At 44.5% G+C, this 21,747-nt stretch overlaps 1 protein-coding gene across 1 annotated transcript in view; it reads right to left on the reverse strand.

The window, feature by feature from the left end:
* IPO5 (importin 5) overlaps positions 1-21,747 on the reverse strand; it is a 1,405,185-nt gene that overhangs the window by 321,910 nt on the left and 1,061,528 nt on the right. The window contains exon 19 of the mRNA XM_044071309.1: positions 16,566-16,738. Coding sequence (XP_043927244.1) covers positions 16,566-16,738 — 173 coding nt within the window. The remainder of the gene's footprint in view (positions 1-16,565; positions 16,739-21,747) is intronic.

A 21,747-nucleotide genomic window follows, 5' to 3' on the forward strand; every position in this document is an offset into this window, starting at 1 on the left:
ACTTCTTTGCCTGCAAAATGCAAAGACTGGAGCTAGACACTTTGCGAATACCCTGGGTGCAGTAGATAAGCCAAAGGGAAGTGCAGAGAACTGATGGTGCATGGAGCCTGCTCTGAAGCATAGGTATTTCCTGCAAGATTCCCTTATTGGAATGTGCAGGTAAGCTTCCTTTAAGTCTAAGGTTGCCAACCAGGCATCTTTGCCTAGCATAGGAAGCAGCTGCTGAAGTGTTAGCATTTTGAATTTTGGGATTACCAAAAAGGTGTTTAGAATAGAGAGGTCCAGGATAGGACGCCAGGAGTTGTCTTTTCTGGGTACCAGGAAAATTCGAGTAAAAACCTTGTTCCCTTTCTTCTGCTGGGACAAGTTGAATAGCCCTGATACTTGGAGAGAACCTTCTGTTAGGCCTCTGCCCACTGGTTTGGGGGTAGGTCTGGCCAACCGTTTGGCATTGGTAAGGTGTGGAAGTGGAATCTGTATCCTTGGAAAACTATATTTAAAACCCATTTGTCCTGGGTAATGAGTTCCCAGCTTTTTGCATGCAGGGCGATCTTTACTCCTAAGGGAGCAGGCAGTTGAACAAGGCTTGGAAGGTTTAAGGTTAAGTCATTGTGACATTTTTCCATAGGGGGTGTCTTACTACTTCCAGCTTTGGAAGTGGGAGCCCCCCACTGCTTAGGCCTGTGAGTTCCTTGAGACTGTAGCCTAGGTAGTCTGCTGTTCCTGGGTTTGGACCAAGAAGGCCTGGAAGAGACAGGAAAAAAACAATTCTTAGAAGGCCAATGCCTACTAAAACTTGGGAGGCTGTACTTGCAGGAAATCTAACAGTTTGCATAGATTTAGCTTTTTCCTCCATCTTTTTAAGAACTGCTTCTGCTTTGGTGCCAAACAGGCGGTCTTGGTTTAAGGGAGCATCCAGTAATTTAGCTTTAACATGATCTGGCAAATTTTGCTCCTTAAGCCAAGCATGCCTTCTAAGAACAGACCCAATGACAGCAGCCCTGCAAGATGCTTCTAAAGAGTCAAAACTACATTGCAAAGTATGTTTACCAACTTGTTCAGCAGAATGCATTAAATCCTGTAATTCTTTATTTTCAGCACAGTCTGGAATCAACATAATTTTCTGTTTTAGTCCCATAATATGCTGCTGATACTTTAACATATGAAACTGGCAGTTTAAGGCCCTAATGGCCAAAGTAGCAGAAGTGTATACCTTCTTACTCATCTGTCAAAGGCCCTGGAATCTATATCAGAGGGGGTAGGATTTTTGGCAGTAGTAGCTTTAATGCCTTTAGGTCCTTAGGAAATGGTCTCTGGGTCTGCAGTAGGATTCTTGAAGAGGAACTTGAGTCAGGTACTCTAATACCGGTCAGGTTTCCAAGTGTCTGGGGCCTGGCTAGATTCCAAGAAAGCATCATCTACAATGTCCAGAACAGGAGGGATAGCTAAAGGCTTGTGATGAGGGAGGAGTAAGAATTTCCTAAGCCGCTTTTTGGAGTCAGAGTAATCCCGGATTTCCCAGCGGAAATGCTCCCCAAGAGTGTGCAAGGTTTCACCAAACAAAATCTTCTGGAGGGGAAGCAGAGGGAATGGAATCCTCTGCACCAGACTCCTCATAGGTAGATAAAGGCAAATCCTAGTAATCAGAAGAAACAGAAATTTCAGAATCCTGATCAGAAGAATCAGAAGGAAAATCAGTTCTAGGTCTCAGACAGTGAAGGCTGGCTTCCCCTAATTAAAGTAATAAGGTCTTCAGCCATTCTAATCATTTTTTTTTAGGCATATGGGCCTGACCGTGCGGTTTGGATGTCGGTTTTCTAGGCGTTCTAGAGTTTTAGGCCTTGAAGATGTCGTTTGTTTGAAATGCAAGTCAGTAGGCCTGACTACACCCTCAGACGCCGGTGCTTGCACAGCGGCTCCGGATCCATCCAAGGTAGAGACATCTGCAGGTTCCAAGGTCGAAGAAGCATCTCACGGTATACTGGACTCCGAATGGGTCTCAGGAGAGGCCTGCGAATCTGAAGTAGTGGGCATCAGGGGCTGCGAAAGCACCTCACTGAATACCGGCAAACTAGCAACTAGCTTAACGGAAGCGTTGGCAGCTTTGGACCTATGCGGTGTCTTATCTTTACGTTTTTTTCGGAATGTCGGTAGTTGGATGGCTTACCGAAGCCATTTTTGGATAGTTAAACTGAGTACTGAAATAATTTGCTGCAAAAATAAACAGACGAATAGTTCGGGGGTTGAATAAGGCACAAAACAGACAGCGAGGGACATCGTGGTCTAGGCCTAAACAAGGAATGCAGTACGAAAGAAAACCTTTTAGGTATTTGCTTTCCACAGGTAATACAATTGTTAACTTTTACGGACATTGGTTTAGAGCAAGAAAAAGGATCCCCAATGGGGTACTTAGCTTTTTTGAAGACTTCGGTTCTGAAATTCTAAAAAGTACAGTTTTGTACCTACCATAAATGTAGATGTTCGAGGATTCCCTTGCTGCAGTCCTGACTATTGGGTATAGTCCGCGTCCCAGTCGGCCCGAATACCAGAGTATAAGGCTGACGTCGGTCATGGCGCCTTAGACTGACGTCAGTACGTCAGGGTACTAATGCGCATGACCGACGTCATTTCCTCAGTCTTTTCTTGCCCCAGATGTCAGAAGACCCAAAAAGACAAGTCCCAAAAACAACCTGCACCAATAAACATGCACAATATATACAGTAATATATATACAAAAAATATAAGCATGTAAAGGCACCTACACAACCACCCTGAAACACAGAGGGAAGGAGGGAGGGTAATTGACTGCAGCAAGGAATCCTCGAACATCTACATTTATGGTAGGTACAAAACTGTACTATGTTCTTCGCCTTCCCTTGCTGCAGTCCTGACTATTGGGTAGAATCCCAAAGCAGAGGTAAGGGAGGCTGGCAAATTATAAAGTAGCAGGAGCTGACAACATGCCTTGTAAAACAGCTGTGGCAAAACCAGCTCTAGACTTAGAGTATATAGGCAGGTGATAATGCCTAGAGAAAGTATGCACTGAACTCCAAGTAGCTGCTTCCAGAATATCCTTAGTTGCCACCCCTTAGAAATGCTGTTGAAGTGGCAGTAGCCCTAGTGGAATGAGGCCTAATCCCAGCTGGAACCTCTTTGCCATGATGGGAATAACAAAATGCAATGCAAAAGCCAATCCACCTAGAAATAGTTTGTTTTGACACAGGTTTGCCCTGTGAACTTAAAGCAAAAGAAACAAGTAACTGTTGAGACTGCCTAAAATCTTTAGTCCTGCTCAAATAATAACGCAATTGCCTGTGTACATCTAAAGTGTGCAAAATCTTTTCCCCTTTATTTTGAGGATCTGCAAAAAAACGTAGGCAAATGAATAGTTTGGTTTAAAGCCACACTAGAAACCACCTTAGGCATAAAGGAAGGATTAGTACGTAATGATACCCTGTCCTTATGGAAAATCAAAAAGGGCTCTACTGCCATAAGGGCCTGCAACTCAGACACCCTTCTTGCAGAAGTAATAGCCAACAGAAAAGCAGTCTTCCATGACAAATATTTCAATTCAGCAGTAGCTGCAGGCTCAAAAGGTTGTAGAGTAAGTTTTTCCAACACAAAATTGAGATCCCAAGCAGGAGTAGGAGCTCTACGTGGGGGTCTTATATTCTTTGCCCTCTAAGAAACTGCTTGAACAAAGGATGAAAACAAAGGTGGGTCACAATCATAGTGAGCTGAAATTGCTGCAGCATGAATCTTTATGGAAGAGAAAGACAAACCTTTGTCCAATAACTCAGTAAGATATTGAAGAGCCACACTCAAATTAGGCTCTGAAATCTCCAAATTCTTTGCTGTACACCAAAATAAAAATCTCTTCCATTTTTCATTACACTCTCCTAGTACTAGGCCTTCTAGCTTCCATAATCACATTTAAAACTTGTTGAGGAAGCTGAGACCTTCCATGTTTCAACCAGAATATGCCAAGCTGTGAGATGGAGAGATTGAAGCTTGACATTGAGCAGATGACCGTCCTTCTGAGATAACAGATGAGGAATCAGAGGTAAAGGCCATGGAGGCTTCTTTACAAGACTCCTTAGAAGTGGGTACCAGTGTTGCCGAGGCCAATCTGGAGCTATCAAAATCATCCTTGGCCTGTCCTGTCTGACCTTTAGTAATACCTTTGGAAGAAGAGGTAGAGGTGGAAAAGCATAGACATGAAGGTTTTTCCAACTGAAAGACAGAGCATCCACTTTCCAAGCTGTGTGATGAAACCCCTTTGTGCAATACTTTGGCAGCTGGTGGTTTAGTGGAGAAGCGAACAGATCTATGTCTGGAGTTCCCCATGACACTGTCAATTTCTGAAATACATGAAGATCCAGTTTCCACTGGGGATCCATGATTTGTCTGCTTAATACATCTGCTAGGAGTTCTGTGCTCCTGGCAGAAACCTTGCCTGAAGAGTCAGTTGCAGGCTTAACGCAGTCTCCCATAAAATCATTGCTTGCCTGCATAGAGGATAAGAATGTGTTCCCCCTTGCTTGTTGATGTACCACATAACAGTTGTGTTGTCTGTCAGAATCAACACCTGCCCTGGAAGAAGTAACTCCTTGAACGCCATCAATGCAAACTGGACTGCTAACATCTCCTTCATGTTGATATGTAGATGCTGTAGTCTGGCAGGCCACTTGTCTTGTATCCACTTTCCATTTAGATGAGCTCCCCAAGCAGTGTCCGAGGCATCTGTCGTTAAAATCTGACTCGCCTCTGGCCGGGTCACAGAGAGTCCCTTGTTTAGGTGACATTCCTGAGCCCACCACAAGAATTCCTTTTGAAGGCAAGGTATTATTTGAATGACAGTGTCCAAATCTTGGCAGTGCTGTGTCCATACATTTTTGAGATACCATTGCAGCTTCCTCATATGCAGTTTGGCATTGGGAAGCACCAGAATACAAGATGCCATGAACCCTAATGCTTGAAGGACTGTCCTTGCAGTCAGCACGGACTGATGAGATAGTTGATGGAAGAAAAGTGACAGACTCTTTTGTTTGTCCGGGGTTAAAAAGGCCATCTGGGCTGCTGTATTCAGTCTCACACCCAGAAAGCACATGTCTTGAGAGGGTACTAGACTGGACTTTATTTCGCTCACAGAATACCCTAGGCATCTTAGCACTGCTATGACATATTCCAGATGCTGTAGAAGGTGTTCTTTTCTTGAGCCAGAATCAGGCAGTCGTCCAAGTAAGGATAAATTTGAATGCCTTGAAGCCTGAAGTAAGCTATCACTGAGCCAGAACCTTTGTGAATACTCTGGGCAGTAGATAAGCCAAAGGGCAATGCAGAGAACTGATAATGAAAATCTCCAGTTCGAAACGCAGATACTTTCTGCAACTTAGCCTTATGGGCACATGAAGGTAAGCTTCCTTGAGATCCAAAGTTACCATCCAGTGATCCTTGCCCAGCAGAGGTAACAGTTGCTGTAACGCCAACATCTTGAACTTGGGAATGTCCAGATAAGTGTTGAGGATAGATAAATCCAAAATTGGTCTCCACGTGTTCCCCTTCTTTGGTACTAGGAACAGGCGAGAATAAAATCCAAGCCCCTTTCTGACACAGGGACTGGCTGAATAGCCCCTATCTGGAGTAACTGAGAAACTTGCTTGAGAGCCTCTTTTCTTTGTGGAGGAGGAACATCTGGCATGCCTTTGAAAGGGGCATTGTGTGGAAATAAAATCTGTACCCGTGATGAATGATATCCAGCACCCATCTGTCTTGAGTGATTAAATCCCAATTTTCTTTGAAAAGAGACAATCTTCCTCCCAAAGGAGCTGCCAGACGAGAGTCCACTGGCAGCTGAAAAGGCAGGTCATTGGTTCTGCTTACGAAAGGACTGACCCCTGCCCTCACCAGAAGTCTGAGCAGGTGAACTGTCTGATCTAGGCCTAAATGAACCTTGAGTCCTGCCCCTACCACGGCTAGATCTACCCCTAGACTGGGAACCATAAGCAGGATATGTCCACCCCTTAGCAGGCCAATTTCTACTAAACTTTGGAGGCTGCACCTGCAAAAAATCTTTAACAGTCTGCATAGACTTAGCTTTATCCTCCATTTTCTTTAAAACTGCTTCCACAGGCGGTCCAAACAACACATCAGACTGTAAAGGAGCATCCAAAATCCTAGTCTTAACATGCTCAGCTAAATTCTGATCCTTCAACCATGCATGTCTGCGAAGAACAGAACTAGTAGCAGCCACCCTCGAGGAGGCCTGAACAGCATCAAAACCACACTGCAAAGAATGCTTACCCACTTGTTCAGACACATGAACCAAATCCAGCAATTCTTTACACTCAATACCTTCCGCCAAAGCATCCACCTTAGATTTCAATTGTGAAAGGAGATAATTCTGATATTTCAGCATATGAAATTGACAATTCAACTCCCTCATGGCTAGAGTGGAAGAAGTATATACTTTCTTACCCCACCTATCCAAAGCCCTTGCCTCTTTATCAGAGGGTACAGGATTTTTAACAACAGAAGCTTTAACACCTTTAGGCCCCTGAGAAACAGTTTCTGGGTCCGCCCTGGGACCCTTAAACAAATACTTATGAGCTTCGGGCACCCTATAATACCTATCAGGCTTAACAGGAGCAGGAGGCAAGGAATCAGGGTTCAGAGAAGCCTCTGCAAAACATCCTCCACCACATTCAACACAGGAGGAATAGCTAAGGGCCTATGCTGAGGCAAAAACAAGAATTCCCTAAGCCTTTTTCTGGAGTCAGAGTAATCTTGGCCTTCCCATTTAAAGTGCTCCCTCATGGAGTGAAGAGTCTCTGAAAATGAAAAATCCTCAGGAGGAGAAGCTGAAGGAGTGGAATCATCCACATCAGAATCAGAATAAGCAGGAAACTCTTGCAAGTCTTCCACAGAAGACTCTGAAGCCTGTGAACACTGTTCAAAACTATCAAACTCCTGTTCCACCCTAGGCCTCTTATCAGGTGGGGCATAGAACCTCTAATCAGAGTAATCAAATCTTCAGCCATTTTAAGCATATGTTTCTTAGGCACAGAGCCCTAAAATGCTAGGAGAAGCCCCTACAGAAGCTGAACTTGGTCTTCCTCTAAAAGAAGCTTTAGAAACAGAAGGAGAGGCCCTAACTACCTTGGGAAGAGAGGGAAGAACAGTTACCTGAGAAGCCCCCTCAGCCTGGCCTACCTCCTGAGAGGGCACATCCTGTAACAGTAAAGTATCTGCCTGAGACTCCACAGAGACTCCTGGCAAAACCTCTGGCTCCCTGAGCCTTCTAAAGGACCGACGCCAGGGACTGCCGGTTCCTCACCCTAGACTTCACTGTTTTGTCCTTGCGCTTCTTAGATGAAGCAGGCGGAGCATCCGACGGCATAGTATAATTGCAACGCTTCCCAAACACTAACCTAGCACAATCAAGCCTCCTCTTAATAGTGCGCTTATTAAATCTAGCACAAGAGCGGCAACCAACAACGCGTGCTCAGGCCCTAAACAAGGTATACACAATGTATGATAATCCCTATGCGGTATCTGCTTCCCACAAGAAATACAGTTATTCACTTTTTCTGACATCCGTAATATACTGAGGCAAGAAAAACCAAAATGTTCCCAACGGGTTACTTAGCCAACTCTGTACTCGGTCTGAAACTCCGGTTTCGGAAAATCTCAGAACGCCAACCTGCACTCGCAAAATTGCTTCTGCATCGGACCATGCGCCAAAAAAGACTGAGCGAATGACGCCGGTCATGCGCATTAGTACCCTGACGTACTGACGCCAGTCTAAGCCATGACCGACGTCAGCCTTATACTCTGGTATTCGGGCCGACTGGGACGCGGACTATACCCAATAGTCAGGACTGCAGCAAGGGAAGACGAAGAACATCTAATATTTCAGGAGTCGGCCGACCAGCACTTGTGAACTGCTTCTGCTTCAGGCACCACGTGGCAAGAAAAACTGATGTAATGGCATCGGCTGCATGTTTTATACCCCTGATGACTTGACATCATGGAAGAGGAGACAGCACCCAACGCAGGGATCCAAGACTGATATGCAGGCAGACAACCCAAATGTAATGACTGCAACAGTGAAACACGAAGAACATCAAGTAATTGAGGGGAAGTTTCAAGAATTCTTACTCAGACTGACGTAATCTGAGCTTCTCAGTGGAAACCCTCATCTTACTGAGTACTTCCCTAAAGGCTAAGTCCTCAGGTGTGTGTGTGTGTGTGTGTGTGTGTGTGTGTGTGTGTGTGTGTGTGTGTGTGGGGCTGAGATGTTGTCAAGAGTCTGAAAGAGCATACGTACCCTATAGACAACTGGTCTACATAAGGCAATTGAGCCAAATCATAAGAATCTGAAGATTCCATGGGGGAAGGGTCTCTCTCGCTTCCCAGAAAAGGATTCTGTAGGGGCAGGATGTCTAGTAGGGCTATACTGTTTGGAATCTACAATCTGAAGCAAATCATCTGCCAGTAATATTAGGTCCTACTGGTAAATCTAGGCTGAAGCATGCCAAGAAGAATCCGTTTTGGTTTGATCTACAGCTTGGTCTCTGGTGTGGTAGAGGTAACTGGGACAATGTTGCAGCCTTAGCAAAGCCAACTGAAGTTTTCAGGATTCCTTCTCCCCATCTGAACACCTAGCACAAACTCAGAAACAGAAGCTTGCAACAACAACCTCAGACTCAACTGACAACCCTCTTCCTTTGGCTTGTACAGACAGAAGGGCAGGGAGGCATGTCTGACTCCAAGGCATACTTGACAGTGGTCTACAACACTCCCTACTCATTGGAAGGGACTGCAAGTGTCTCCTGTCCAATAAAAACAAACCTGGGTGGACTGATCAATGGCAAAACTTATTGTACGTCACCTTTGTAAGTTTCGGCCACTTTTCTCTGCATTTACAGGAGTGGTCAAAAACAGAAGAATCAGATGCCATAGTGTGTGAAGATTCCAGATATCCTTTCTTAAACAATGTACAAGGGATTCGCCCCTACGACTGACAGCTCACTTATTAAAACTTCACACAATGGTGACAGCTGCGAATGTTGTGTTTCAGGCCTAAGGAAAAGAAAGTGAAAAAGTCCCAATGTAAAATCTGTTTTCCACACTCAAGACAAGCATGTCCTAGAACTCTCCAACAGAATATGCAAGAAAAGAAGTCTCTCCAACAAGGCACTTCGCTTTAAGATGCACTCTGATCTTTGGACTGACGTGGTCTATGAATGAGGATATTAAGGGGTCAGATAGCAAGAAAGCAGCAAAATAACACTGGTAGATGACCCTTATACCCAAGATTCCTGATATCAGATAAAGGTTATCCACCAAGTCCAGGAGGAGGGAGTTAAATCTCTGGTACTAGGGCTGTCCATGAACTATCTCTGCAAGAGTAACACATACAATTTTGCAATAGTGAAATACAATGATCAGCTGCAAGTCTTCCAACCCCTGCCATCAAAAGACTACTACGTACAGAGATATTGGCAACTACTGAGTTACGAAGCATCACCGGCGTTATTTAAGGTGATGGAACACATCATAATGTACCTTACACACACAATGGCAGAGTGTACAATCCCTACACCAACCGATTTGGCTTTGAAAAAGGTTGACCCTGGCAATTAAGCCCAACTACACAAGGGCAACTCCATACACAGCTTAAGGCTTATGGCACCAACACTCTGGCAAACTGGTCAAGCAATCTAAATTTGGAAGCTACATAAAACTTTGGTCCTTCAGACACTAGACAAAAGTACAGTTTTGTACCTACCATAAATGTAGATGTTAGAGTGCTAATACAGCTGCAGTCATAATAGATGGTTTTTCTCCTGCCGTCAGGCGGGTCCTCGGTCGGCCGAATTCCAAAGTCTAGGTCCGGCGTCGGTTGTCGTCGCTTCTTCCCTGACGTCAGTGCGACAGGGGTATAAAGGAACCAGCTGACGCCATTTTCTTCAGTTTTTCTTGCCCCAGATGTCAGGTGCCCCCAGAAGGAAGGCAATACATAAATTTGTGTAATAAAGCAATGCAATATAATCAAAATACAGTGTTGCAAGCAAATACACCATAAATGAATACCCCAATCAGGTTGTATGAGGAGGTGTTAGCCAATAGGCCTGTCCCAAGAGGGGAAGGAGGGAGGGAAACCTGGACTGCAGCTGTATTAGCACTCTAACATCTACATTTATGGTAGGTACAAAACTGTACTATGTTCATCGTGCATAGGGCGGCGCAGTGGTGCAGCGGTTAACGTTGTCGCCTCACAGCAAGAGGTTCTCTGGTTTGATTCTCGGCTGGGGTGCCTTCTGTGTGGAGTTTGCATGTTCTCCCTGTGCTCGCGTGGGTTTCCTCTGGGTACTGCTTCCACATTCCAAAGACATGCATCTGGAGCATTTCTCCCCGGGCCTCCGCTGAAAACAGGATCTGTGGAACCTAGTCGGACATTCCCGGTCAACAAATGTTAAATAAATAAAAAAAAATAAAAAATACAGCTGCAGTCATAACAGATGGGTAGAATCCCAAAGCTAAGAAAGGGGTGGTAGGCACTAGGTGGAACTAGGAGGAGCCAGGATGCCCTGCAAGACTGCAGTGGCAAAGCCTGCTCTAGTTTTGGAGTATAATGGTAGGTGGTAGTGCTTGGAGAAGGTATGCACAGAACTCAAAGTGGCTGCTTCCAAAATATCTTTGGTAGGAACTCCTCTGAGGAAAGCTGCGGAGGTAGCTGTGGCCCTTGTGGAGTGAGATCTGATGCCTGTAGGTACAGTTTTGCCATGAAAAGAATAGCAAAAGCGTATGCAGTGGGCCATCCATTTTGAGATTGTCTGTTTGGAAATTGGCTTTCCTTGAGCTCCTACAGCATAGGACACAAAGAGCTGTTCTGATTTTCTGAAAGGCTTTGTTCTGTCCAAATAATAACGCAGCTGTCTGTGGATGTCCAAGGAATGTAGTAATCTCTCCCCTTTGTTTTGAGGATTAGGATAAAAGGTAGGTAAGTGTATGGCCTGATTCAAAGCTACCCTGGATACCACTTTAGGCATAAAGGACGCGTTGGTTTGTAAGGAAACTCTGTCCTGATGGAAGATGATAAAAGGCTGCACAGCCATGAGAGCTTGTAGTTCTGAAACTCTACGAGCTGAGGTAATAGCCAGAAGGAAAGCTGTTTTCCAGGATAAATATTGCAAATCTGATGAGGCAGCTGGCTCAAAGGGAGGCAAGGTCAGTTTTTCCAGAATGAAATTGAGATCCCAAGCAGGTATTGGTTGTTTCCTTGGGGGTCTTAGATTCTTAGCCCCTCTGAGGAACTGTCTTAAGAGTGTGTGAGAGAATAAGGGTGGATCAGTGTTGTATTCTGCAGAAATGGCTGAGGCATGGATTTTGATGGAGGAGAATGAAAGTCCACTGCTTAGCAGCTCAGCTAGATACTGTAGTATTTGAGGTAAATTCAGTTTTCCAGGATCCTGACCCTTTTTCGCATTCCAGACACAAAACAGTTTCCATTTTACAGAGTAAGCTTTTCTAGTTGACGGCCTTCTAGCCTCCAAAATGACATCCTGCACCTCCTTGGAGAGTAGGGTCTATTGTGATGCTAAGAAATCTTCCATGCGGCTAGATTGAGTGTTTTTAGCTGGCTGTGAAGAGTTTTGAAACTGTGCCGAGTCAGGAGAAGAGGCATTAGAGGCAGGGTCCATGGTGGGGAATGCATCAGGCTCCTCAGGAGTGGGTACCAGTGTTGTCTTGGCCAGTCTGGAGCAATGAGAATCATCTTTGGTCTGTCTGCTCTGGTTTTCAATAGAACTTTGGGCAGCAGAGGAAGAGGTGGGAAGGCATAAACTGTCGATGTCCAACTGAAAGAGAGCGTCCACTCTCCAGGCCTTTGGATGGAAAATCCTTGAGCAGAATTTTGTCAATTGGTGATTTTTGTGGGAGGCAAAGAGATCTAGGTCTGGCCTTCCCCATGCATGGATTATTTCTGTAAAAACTTTTGGATGCAACTTCCATTCGTGTGGATCCGTCATATTTCTGCTTAGGTTGTCTGCCAGCGTGTTTTCCTTGCCTGGCAAGTACTGTGCTTGTAGTTCGATTTGTAAGTCCATGGCCATGTTCCAAAGTGACATGGCCAGTCTGCATAGGGGGGTATGAATGTGTTCCTCCCTGTTTATGTACCACAACTGTGGTATTGTCCGTTCTTATCAATAGTTGACCTGGTTGCAGAAGGTCTTCGAAGGCTATAATAGCATTTATTACTGCTAGCATTTCCTTTTGATTGATGTGAAGGTGCTTTTCTTTTTGGGACCATTTGCCCTGAATGCACAGATCTGCCATGTGCGCCCCCCAGGCGTAGTCCGAGGCGTCTGTTGTGATGACTTGATTTGCTTGAGGCTTGCTGAATGGAAGACCTGTGTTTGTTTGGCATGCTTGAGCCCACCACAGAAATTCCTTTTGTAGACATGGAATTAGTGGTATTGTTGTTTCCAAACTGTGGCTCTGTTGAGACCATAGGTTTTTCAGGTACCACTGAAGTTTCCTCATATGCAGCTTTGCACATGGGATTAATAAGATGCAAGATGCCATGAATCCCAGAGCCTGCAGGATTTTCCTTGCAGTCAGCCTGGTGCAATTTGCTAGTGTTCTGAAGTATTGAGTTAGTTGCCCCTGCTTCTCTGGCGTGAGGTAGGCCATCTGGGTGTTTGTGTCCAAGTTGGCACCCAGGAAAATTATCTTTCGAGAGGGTATTAGCCTTGATTTCTTTTTGTTGACTGTGTATCCCAGAGAGTTCAACAACATTATTACATAAGCCAGATGTTTCAGAAGAATGTGCTTGCTGTCCACTTGGATCAGGCAGTCGTCCAAATAGGGGTATATTTGTATCCCTTGAAGTCTGCAGTAGGCAATTACTGATGCCAGGCATTTTGTGAATACTCTGGGCGCAGTAGATAAGCCAAAGGGCAATGCAGAGAATTGATAATGGGTTGAACCTGCAAGAAATCTGAGGTATCTTCTGCAATTTTGTCTGACTGGGACATGCAGGTATGCCTCCTTGAGGTCCAGTGTTACCAGCCAAGACTCCTTGCCCAGCATGGGAAGAAGCTGCTGTAGAGTGAGCATCTTGAATTTTGGTACGAGTAGAAATGTGTTTAGGATGGATACGTCCAAAATAGATCTCCAATCTTTTCCCTTCCTTGGTACCAGGAATAGTCTGGAATAAAAACCTTGACCTTGTTCGTGCGTAGGTACCTCTTGAATAGCTTTCATGTCTATGAGATCTGTAATTTGCCTTTGTGCCTCTGCCCTTTGATTGTGTGGCAGGTTTGGCATGCCTCTCATTTTTGGAAGGGTGTGAAAATGGAATCTGTAGCCTCTGTTTATAATGTCCAGGATCCATTTGTCTTTTGTGACAATATGCCAATTTTTGAAAATAATGCCAGTTTTCCTCCTAAGGGGCTGCCATTTGAGTCTTGCTTGGCATGCAAAGGGGAAAGTCATTGGGCTTGCTTTCTGAATGATTGCGAGTTATCCTCACCACCTCTTTGTGTAGGAGCTTGCCATTGTTTGCCTCTAAACGATCCTTGGGATTGTCCTCTGCCCCTCGGGCCTGTATCTACCTCTTTGGGGTCTGTCCGTGGCTGGAAAGGACCAATTTTGGAAGGCCAATTTCTACTGAAATGTGGGGTTGAACCTGTAGAAAATCTTTCACAGTTTGCATTGATTTAGCCTTTTCCTCCATTTTCCTTAATACCTCCTCAGCATTAGCACCAAATAATACATCCTTTTGTAGAGGGGCATCTAGTAATTTATCTTTGACATGATCAGGCAAGGTTTGTTCCTTGAGCCAGGCATGTCTACGTATGACTGATCCTGTAACAGCAGCTCTACATGAGGCCTCTAGAGCATCAAAACCACATTGTAAGGTATGCTTACCCACTTGTTCTGCACTATGCATCAAATCCTGCAACTCCTTCAAGTCTGGTTGTTCAGGTTGCGACATTTTACTTTTCAATTGTGATAACAAAAACTGTTGGTATTTTAGCATATGGAACTGACAGTTTAAGGCCCTCATGGTTAAGGTAGCAGAGGTATATACCTTTTTTCCCCACCTTTCTAAAGATCTGGAATCTCTCTCGGAAGGTAATGGATTTTTAGCAGTGGAGGCCTTAATTCCCTTGGGGCCCTGTGAGATGGTTTCTGGGTCAGCAGCATGGCTTTTGTATAGAAATTGGTGAGTCAGGAACCCTGTAGTACATGTCAGGCTTCACTGGGGCTGGAGGCAGAGAATCCGGGTTAAGGCAGGCCTCAGAGTAATCATCATCTAGGATGTCCAAGACAGGAGGTATAGCCAGAGGCCTGTGCTGCGGCAGCAAGAGAAATTCCCCTAAGCCTTTTCTTGGAATCTGAATAATCTTGGCCTTCCCAGTGAAAGTGTTCCCTTAAGGTATGCAAAGTTTCCCCAAATAAATAATCCTCTGGGGGGGATACAGAAGGAATGGACTCCTCTGCATCAGAGTCTTCAAAAGGGGAGTAAGAATGTTCCTGATCAGAGTGCTCTGAAATAATGGAGCCCTGATCACAGGAGGGGGATTCTTCCTCCACTCTGGGCCTTTTGTCCGGTGGGGGTTGAGAACCCCTGATAAGAGTAATTAAATCCTCAGCCATTTTAAGCATCTGTTTTTTTAGGCATGGGGCCTGGAGATGGGCCCTGTGCAGCTTGTCTCTTAGAATGCATGGCTGCTTTAGACTTAGTGAAAGCCTTGATGGAAAAAGAGGAGGAAGGTCTGAAGACACCTTGAGTGGAGGTAGACCTATCCACATTTTGAGGTTCAACGCCAAGAGTGGCTTCGGTATCTGTAGTCGGGGTGTGGGCCGAGGAGCCTGCGACCTCGGGCACAGGAGACACCGCCAATGAAGTGTCTTCGGTAGTCAGGGGCTGCGTAGGCGCCTCGCTGAGAACCGGACCACGTGTAGTCAGCTTTGGCATAGTGTCGGTAGAGGCCGCGGGCCTCGTGTGTCTGTCCTTATCTTTGCGTTTTTTTAGACGAAACTGGAGTCTGAGTATCCGACGACATAATATAGTTAAATGTTTTTCCAAAGTAATGCTGGGCGAACTCCGCCCGACGCTTAATGGTGCGTTTGTTGAATGTAGCACAAAAGCGACAGACAGAGACGTCGTGGTCTGGGCCTAAACAAGGTATACAGAGGGAATGGAAATCCTTATGCGGTATTTGCTTCCCACATGAAATACAATTAACTTTGTCTGACATCGGTCTGAGGCAAGAAAAGCTTCCCCAACGGGGTACTTAGCTTTCAAGAAGACTTCGGTTTCAAACTTTTCGTAATTTCAGGGGCTGGCCGACCGGCACTTGCGAACTGCTTCTGCTTCGGGCACCGCGCGGCAAGAAAGACTGAAGAAAATGGCGTTGGCTGGTTCCTTTATACCCCTGTCGCACTGACGTCAGGGAAGAAGCGACGACAACCGACGCCGGACCTAGACTTTGGAATTCGGCCGACCAAGGACCCGCCTGACGGCAGGAGAACCCATCTGTTATGACTGCAGCTGTATGCACGATGAACATCTTTGGAATGTCAAGGTCAAATGGAGCCACCTCAAAACACAAAAAGCAATAATTTGATAGCACTTTCACCTCTATTCACTTCACATTAATTCTCACTATGGACTGTCTTGCTTGAGGTGGCTCCGTCTCCATTTAAGGAGTGCTTAATGTTCCAAAACTTTAAGGATCTGTTTTTACCTTTAGATTTTTTTAAACAGATTACAGAACAGATCAACACTTCCCAAAATGCCATTATCAAGGGCTGAACAATGAATAGCACAAAAGATCATACAATGGCTAGGTGGATTTAACTAGTTCTACAAGTGCAAGCAAGCACCCTGAGAATGGGTGGAGGAGTCTGAGAAAGTCAAGTAGATGAGATAAAGCCAATCCTATTTCAAAGATAACTGATGGTAGAGTCATCCATTCTGACACCATTTTGTTGGTACCCTTTTCCAATTCCATCCATACCATGTGGTCATACTACTAGTGATCACATGACATGACTACAGCTGTGACAATCACCAGTTTACATTTTCACCGATTTGGATGGGTGGGGGTTGGTATGCTTCTAGATTCCTCTTCCCTAAACTGTAACAGGTATCAAGCAGAGTCCTTTTATAAGGCACCACAAACACTTTCTACTGATAACAGAATGAGGAACTTTACAATATCAGGAAACATGCATCTCAATGCAACACCAGTGTGCACCATACAGAGTAGGTCTCCAATGAATATACCAAACAGAGAAGGTAAAAGTACCATCCATCCTCTTCCCACAGCATGTGATGCTGCAAAAAATGATCATGTATCTTTACATCATTAAAATATAAATAAGGGCATTACGTTTAGCTCAATTAAGCAAGCCTCAATCTGAAATCAGTTTAATCTTACAATGAAAATCAGCTTATTTACTCATCTATCAAATAATCTGGCTGCAGCATCAAGTCTGTACTACACAAAATGGATTCAGAAAACAAGTAAATATCAGCTTCTTACCTTTGCAAATGAATGCATTACTTCTGACAAGACATCAGAGTCTGGTTCAGTGCCAATTGCCTTAATAAGAGCATCACACATAAAGTGCCACATCTGGGTCAAGTACTCTGGCCCACGTACTCTTGCACAGTCAAGGAGGAGAGGCATAGATTCAGCTGCTGCAACACGAACCCGTGCATCCCATTAAGGAAAACAATGCACTTTCAAAGTCAAATGTCTATCATACAATTAAACAACCATTTTTCACTTATTGAAATTACTTTGTACATTTTCTGACTGCAAATCTTGAAACAATTAAGGTTGCTACATAGCTAACAACTATAGGCAGCAGAAATGCCATACCTGAGATCATGGGAGAAAGATCTTCTGTAGTGATCCACTGAGATTTCCTCTTCAGATAGCTCCAGATCAGCAAACTCATTTTTCATCCCTGGTGAGGTGACATGTTATTGAGCCCGGCATACTAAACCTGACGATCAATTTGACCCCTTCCACTGAGTTACCACAACCAGTAACAAAACGTCCTACTAATTGGAAGACGAGCCAGATCAAATTTTGTCCACAGAAAAAGTACAGTTGTGTACCTAACAAATGTAGATGAGAGTGTATTCACTGTTGCAGTCATTACACTTGGGTTATCCTGCTGGCAGGCAACCCGCAGTTGGCCCGAGTTCCAAAGTCTTGGTCCGGCGTCGGCTGCTGTCGCCTCTTCCCTGACGTCAGTGCGTCAGGGGTATAAAAGTTGCAACTGACGCCATTTTCTTCAGTTTCTTGCCCCAGATGTCAGCTGCCCCCAGATAGGAAGGCTGAAAAGATAAAAATATGCCAAAAAACCATGAATATATTTCTATAAACATTTACTTCATCTACAAGCAAATACACCACATAGGTTGTAAAGGGTTGAGAAGTACAGAATAGTCCCAGCAAAGAGGGGGGATGGTGGGTGGGTAACCTGGACTGCAACAGTGAATACACTCGAACATCTACATTTATGGTAGGTACAGAACTGTACTATGTTCGTGTTTCACTGTTGCAGTCATTGCACTTGGGTAGAATCCCAAAGCTGAGGTTGGGTGGCTGGGTCTAAATTGGATTTGGTGAGGCTAACAAGCCCTGCAGAACTGCAGTGGCAAAGCCTGCTCTGGATTTGGAGTAGAGAGGTAAGTGGTAGTGCTTGGTGAAAGTGTGCACTGAGCTCCAGGTTGCAGCTTCTAAAATGCCTTTGGTTGGTACTCCTCTAAGGAAAGCTGCTGAAGTGGCTGCTGCTCTGGTAGAATGAGGCCTAATGCCCTTCAGCACTTATCTGCCATGTTGTGCATAACAGAAGTGGATGCAGTGTCCTATCCATTTGGAGATTGTCTGCTTTGTAATAGGCTTTCCTTGTGATCCTGCAGCATAAGCTACAAACAGTTGCTCAGTTTTTCTGAAAGCTTTTGTTTTGTCCAAGTAGAATCGTAGCTGCCTGTCTATATCCAAAGCGTGCAGAAGTCTTTCCCCTTTATTCTGGGGATTTGGGTAGAAAGTAGGTAAATGAATGGTTTGGTTTAAGGCCACATTGGAGACCACTTTTGGCATGAATGTTGGGTTTGTCCTAAGAGAAACCCTGTCCTGATGAAAAATGAGGAAAGGTTCCACAGCCATCAATGCCTGTAACTCTGAGACTCTTCTTGCTGAAGTTATTGCTAGGAGCAGAGCAGTTTTCCATGACAAGAATTTTAGATCAGCTGTGCTGGCTGGTTCAAATGGAGGCAGTGTTAAGTTTTTCTAAAACAAAATTGAGGTCCCAAGTAGGTACTGGTGCTCTCCTAGGGGGTCTTATATTTGTTGCCCCTCTGAGGTACTGTCGTAGTAGAGGATGTGAAAAAATAGGAGGATCCGTAGTGTAATGAGCTGAAATGGCAGAGGCATGGATTTTAATGGATGAAAAGAACAGGCCTTTGTCCAACATCTCAGTTAGGTATTGCAAAATCTGAGGTACATTAGGGACAAGTGGTTCGAGCCCTTGTGCCTGGTTCCAAGCACATAATCTCTTCCATTTTTCTGCATAAGATTTCCTAGTGCTGGGCCTCCTGGCTTTCAAAATCACATCCATAACAGCTTTAGAGAGAGGTGCAGTCTGAGTGGCTACATTATCTGCCATGCTGTCAGGTTTCTGAGTTGACTGTGCAGAATCCAATTATTTTGTTGTGTCAGAAGATGAGGGATTTGAGGTAGAGGCAAAGGAGGGCCTTGGGACAAACTCTTTAGGATTGGGTACCAGTGCTGGCGTGGCCAGTCTGGTGCAATCAGGATAATTTTTGGCTTCTTGTCTGACTTTTAGAAGCACCTTGGTGAGAAGAGGCATTGGAGGGAAGGCAGACACTGTCAGGCCTTTCCAGCTGAATGATAGAGCATCCACTTTCCATGCTTGAGAGTGACAAGTCCTTGTGCAAAATTTCTGTATTTGGCAATTGTGAGGGGAGGCAAAAAGATGTCTGGGCGTCCCCATTTCCTTATGTTGAACACTTGTGGATTTAGCTTCCATTCGTGAGGATCCAAGAGATTTCTGCTTAGTTCGTCTGCCAGTGTATTTTTTGTTCCTAGCAGGAATTGTGCTTGCAGATTTACCTGGTAGGTCAGTACTGTGTTCCACAAAGTCATGGCTAGTCTGCAGTGGGGGTAGGAACGTGTGCCCCCTTGCTTGTTTATGTACCACATAACTGTGGTATTGTCCGTCTTTTTTAATAGTTGTCCCGGATGTATTAGCTTCTTGAAGGTGGTCAGTGCATTCTGTACAGCTAGCATCTCTTTTTGATTGATGTGAAGATGCATTTGTTCCTTGGGCCACGTGCCCTGAATACATTTTCCTGCCATATGTGCTCCCCAGGCATAATCAGATGCATCCGTTGTTATTGTCTGCCCGGCTGTAGGTAAGGTAAGGTAAAGGCTGTCCCTTGTTGTGGTGACAGGCCTGGGACCACCATCGAAACTCCTGTTGTAAGCAGGGAATCAAGGTTATGTCTGTCTCTAGGCTGTGACAATGCTGAGTCCAAACATTTTTTAGATACCACTGTAGTTTCCTCATATGCAGTTTTGCATATGGAGTTAGTAGAATGTAGGATGAGATGAAACCCAGGGCCTGCAGAATTTTTCTTGCAGGGAGCTGGGTCTTGTTGCCATCATTTGAAAGTAATGAGTCAGTTGCCTTTGTTTGTCTGGCGTGAGATAAGCCATCTTGGCAGTTGTATTTAAGCTTGCACCCAGGATTATTATCTCTTGAGAGGGCACTAGTTTTGATTTATTTTCGTTTACTGTGTACCCTAGGCAAATTAGCAATCCTTTTACAAACACCAGGTGCTTTAGAAGAATGTCATTGCTCTATGCTTGAATAAGCAAGTCGTCCAACTAGGGATATATTTGAATTCCTTTTTGTCTGTAAAATGCAATTACTGGTGCCAGGCATTTTGTGAAGACCCTGAGCGCAGTAGATAAGCCAAAGGGCAGTGCAGAGAATTGGTAACGCATTGAGCCTGCTATAAATCTGAGGCATCTTCTGCACGACTGTGATTGGGACATGCAGGTATGCCTCGTTGAGATCCAAAGTAACTAGCCAAGCCTCCTTGCCCAGCATGGGCAGAAGTTGTAGTGTTAACATTTTGAATTTTGGAACATCCAGGAAAGTATTTAGGATTGACAGGTCCAGTATTGGTCTTCAGGCGTAGTCTTTTCTGGGTACTAAGAAAAGTCTTGGGTAAAATCCTTGTCCCTGTTCTTCTTGTGGAACTTTTTGAATAGCTCCCATATCCAAGAGAGTCGCAATCTGTTTTTGTGCCTCTGCCCATTGGTTTTGTGGCAGGCTTGGCATACCTTTTGGTTTTGGAAGCATGTGGAAGTGGAACCTGTACCCCTGAAAAACAATATTCAGCACCCATTGGTCTTGGGTGATCATGTGCCAATTTTTTGAGAAAAGTGCTAGCTTTCCCCCTAGGGGTGCTGTCAACTGGTAAGAGTTTGGCATTTGCAGAGGGAAGTCATTGCGACTGTTTCCTATAATGTTGTGATTTGTCTTCTCCTCCTTTGGGGGCTGAAGCACCCCATTGTTTAGGTCTGTAGGAGCCTTGGGGCGGAGATCTGCCTCTTGGGCGTCTGTATCTGCCTCTTTGTGGCCTGTCGGACACTGGAAAGGACCAATTTTTTGAAGGCCAGTTTCTGCTAAATCTAGGTGGTTGAACCTGTAAGAAATATTTCACCGTTTGCATTGACTTTGCTTTATCCTCCATTTTCTTTAGCACCTCTTCTGCCTCAACACTAAACAAAGTATCATGCTGTAATGGAGCATCCAATAATTTTACTTTAACATGGTCAGGTAAACTGTTTTTTCAACCAAGCACGTCTTCGAATAACAGAGCCTGTAACTGCGGCTCTACAAGAAGCCTCTATTTATTTATTTATTGCAGTTGGTTTACCAGGATAGTCCATTGGGCCAAAATGAACTCGTTTTCAATGGAGTCCTGGGGAGAAAAGCTCCAAAAATGTAGGTACAGAATCTATCTATCTAGGTTATATCCATCAACAATCTAAGTACAGCAGGTTATTAATGATAATTATACAGAATGCAAAAGATTAAAGCAAATTTCAAAAATAGTACAGCGAACATTAGAAATAATACAGACTTGTGATGAAACATACTGAAGATACAGACTATCAGAAGGAATAATACAAAGCAATACTGAAAGTAATTGCATATTAGGAAGCATAGACATTAGAGGGCCAGTCTAGTACATTCTTTGCAAATATCATAGAAATAATGTGTGTGTGGGGGGGAAAATAAGGAAATTTGCTGGAGTAGAGAAGGAAAATGAAAATAGCCAGTGTTAGTTATGTAGGGTGGGAGCAAGAGCATTCCCACCGTGATGCTAGATATGAGTAAAGAGATCTTTTGAAAGTAAAATGGTTAGAGGTGGTGCGAATGGACGGTGGTAGGGAGTTCCAGAGGCGAGCTAGGCCATAGGATAGAAGGTTTTTGCCTGGGGGATGAGTAGGTTTGTAAACTTCTAATAGATTTTGATTTGACCTTAATACTCTATCAGGTAGGTGCATTTTAAAGGCAGAAGAAAGGGAGGGACAGAGGGAGGGGTTGAGAATGAGCTTATGGGCAAGAGTTAGTTGAGTGTAAGTGAGATGATTGGGAAGTTCTAGCCAG

The sequence above is a fragment of the Protopterus annectens genome, chromosome 5.part0 (genome assembly GCF_019279795.1).
Source record: "Protopterus annectens isolate FY-2018-M chromosome 5.part0, PAN1.0, whole genome shotgun sequence".
Lineage (NCBI taxonomy): Eukaryota > Metazoa > Chordata > Ceratodontiformes > Protopteridae > Protopterus > Protopterus annectens.